The 1,062-nt window shown below is 42.2% G+C and overlaps 1 protein-coding gene across 4 annotated transcripts in view; it reads left to right on the top strand.

The window, feature by feature from the left end:
- Positions 1–1,062, top strand: part of CHRDL1 (chordin-like 1) — a 40,523-nt gene that overhangs the window by 31,374 nt on the left and 8,087 nt on the right. For all 4 annotated transcript variants that reach the window (XM_010290792.1, XM_010290791.1, XM_010290790.1 and 1 more), the window contains one exon: positions 57–231. In XM_010290792.1, coding sequence (XP_010289094.1) covers positions 57–231 — 175 coding nt within the window. The remainder of the gene's footprint in view (positions 1–56; positions 232–1,062) is intronic.

The raw sequence follows: 1,062 nt of genomic DNA, 5'->3' as shown, positions 1-1,062 counted from the left end.
TTCCCTATGTTCATTGGAATGAGACATTTGCCTTCCTGCTCTCTTTCTGTCTCCAGAGACACTCATACCATCGCTCCCACTATGACCTGTCACCCAGCTCTGTGAGGCAGGTAGTCAACATTCCACGATTTCCCAATGCCAGGAGTAACCGTGGAGTCCTACCGGATCCCCAGCAAGCTTCAGGAACAATAGTACAAATCGTCATCAACAACAAGCATAAGCACGGACGAGGTAAAGACAAGTACTTCTTATAGTATTACTCTGGGTCAGGAATCAATCACCTATTGCTCAAAAGGACTTCTCAAAATATATAGCAGAGTCTTGGAAATTCACACTGGCATCAAGAGACCCAATGCAAATCAGGGAGGCAAAAAGCAATACGCTATTAGGGATACGAAATTAGTTCTTGACTGAGATCAGTTGTCCCTACACATACAACTGTGCACTTCACTCTGCAAAGACACTACACTACCACATTGCTCTCTGAATTACTTTGTGGGATTGTGCTACATAATTCCGGGAACACTTCAGCAGTTACCAGGAAAGTGAGCACTTTGTGCCATAAAGGACATTATGATGCCTTTAGATTCGCTAACTTGTTCACACAATGACTTGTCCAGTAGGAAATTGCTCACAGTTATTTTCTTTACACTGTCCTGTTTTGTAAATTTACTACCTGTAAACAGCATATGTTTAAACTGCCCAACAACTCTCAGACCATAAAGCTTTGCCATAGTGTCAAGAGGTTTTCTGCCTCCAAGGCTTAGCAAATTATTCTCAAGAAAGACAATGTCATGACTTCCGCCACATTAAGCTAGTTGTCTGAGACAGTGGGATGCAAGTGGTACTTTTCCTCCTCTGTGACTAATACTAGAGGCAGAGTAGGCAATTAGCCTGCACTGATGCCAGAGCTGTAAAAAGGCAAAGTTAACCAAAGTAATGAATCTCACTCTTATGATTCCTTTAGTGCCTTGCGATAACATACTATAGGTCATATTACATTATGGGGACAGCAGAACTTTGAGCCAAAGCAAGGCAAACCTTACCCAAACATGACTAAAT

The sequence above is a fragment of the Phaethon lepturus genome, unplaced genomic scaffold, assembly GCF_000687285.1.
Source record: "Phaethon lepturus isolate BGI_N335 unplaced genomic scaffold, ASM68728v1 scaffold10137, whole genome shotgun sequence".
Lineage (NCBI taxonomy): Eukaryota > Metazoa > Chordata > Aves > Phaethontiformes > Phaethontidae > Phaethon > Phaethon lepturus.
The sequence above is the reverse complement of the archived record's forward strand: the minus strand, read 5'-3'. Positions and strand labels throughout refer to the sequence as shown.